At 36.0% G+C, this 1423-nt stretch overlaps 1 protein-coding gene across 1 annotated transcript; it reads left to right on the forward strand.

Annotated features, from left to right (window-relative positions):
- Positions 1-327: 327 nt before the first annotated feature.
- Positions 328-493, forward strand: SARC_13337 (hypothetical protein; the record flags this gene model as incomplete). The annotated part of the gene is made up of 1 exon (XM_014292531.1): positions 328-493. A coding segment is annotated over one exon (166 nt), but the record flags the coding sequence as incomplete, so codon positions are not given.
- Positions 494-1423: the final 930 nt, after the last annotated feature.

Genomic DNA, 1423 nt, shown 5'->3' on the forward strand with positions numbered 1-1423 from the left:
AATATAGGCACACTTTTCAGATACACCAAATTAACAAGCACTATGATCGCATGCTTTATACTCACTTTTGATTCCACATCTTCACACCCCTGTGTCTGTGTCCATGTACCTCAAATGTATGTATATATGCATTTATGCATGCATGAATGTATGTGCACATATTTGTACGCATACACACACATATATATATATATATAAATATATATATATATATATGTGTGTGTGTGTGTATCGCATATCTGCATGTGTGTGTGCATGTATGTACGTATATACCTACTCGTATATTGTAGCACGTGCAACGCATTCGTCCAGGGCAATCTATACCAGATGGGTGAAGCTCCTTCCCGTGCGCACACATTCAAGTACAGTAAAGTGGTCAACAGCTGCAATCCCCAGTGGAACGATGACTTCGCCTTCAGCATTCCCCAGAACTCATACGGCCTCATGCTTCATCTGGCAGTGTACCACCACAACGCCTACAAGGCCAAGAACGGTATGTGCTAGGGCTGACTGTGAATGTACAAGTGTACGTGTGTTGTATGGATGTATGTATATGTTGATGTGTGTTGTATGGATGTATGTATATGTTGATGTGCGTCGTATGGATGTATGTATATGTTTATGTGTGTTGTATGGATGCATGTGTATGTTGAAGTGTGTTGTATGGATGTATGTGTATGTTGATGTGTGTTGCATGGATGTATGTGCATATTTATGTGTATTGAATGGATTTATGTGTATGTTGATGTATGTTGTATGGGTGTATTTGTATATTTATGTGTGTTGTATGGATGTATGTGTCTGTTGATGTGTGTTGTATGGATGTATGTGTATGTTGATGTGAGTTGTATGGATGTACGTGTATATTTGTGTGTGTTGTATGGAAGTATGTGTATGTTGTGGTGTGTTGTATGGATATATGTGTATGTTGATGTGTGTTGTATGGATGTATGTTGATCTGTGTTGTATGGATGTATGTGTATGTTTTGTGTGTTGTATGGATGCATGTGTTTATTTATGTGTGTTGCATGGATGTATGTGTATGTTTATGTGTGTTTCATGGATGTATGTGTATATTTATGTGTGTTGTATGGATGTATGTGTATGTTGATGTGTGTTGTATGGATGTATGTGTATATTTGTGTGTGTTGTATGGAAGTATGTGTATGTTTATGTGTGTTGTATGGATGTATGTTTATGTGGGTGTGTATAATGTACTGCTGGATACTGTGGCCGGCGCAGACTGCCCAGTTTTATCTATACAATGTACAGTTGAACGTACCTACTATATGTCCATGTATATTTTAGTTTTATATATATATGTATATATATATATATATATATACATATATATATATATATATATGTGTGTGTGTGTGTGTGTGTGTGTGTGTGTGTATATATATATANATATATATATTAT

The sequence above is a fragment of the Sphaeroforma arctica genome (genome assembly GCF_001186125.1).
Source record: "Sphaeroforma arctica JP610 unplaced genomic scaffold supercont1.3162, whole genome shotgun sequence".
NCBI classification, from domain to species: Eukaryota; class Ichthyosporea; order Ichthyophonida; genus Sphaeroforma; species Sphaeroforma arctica.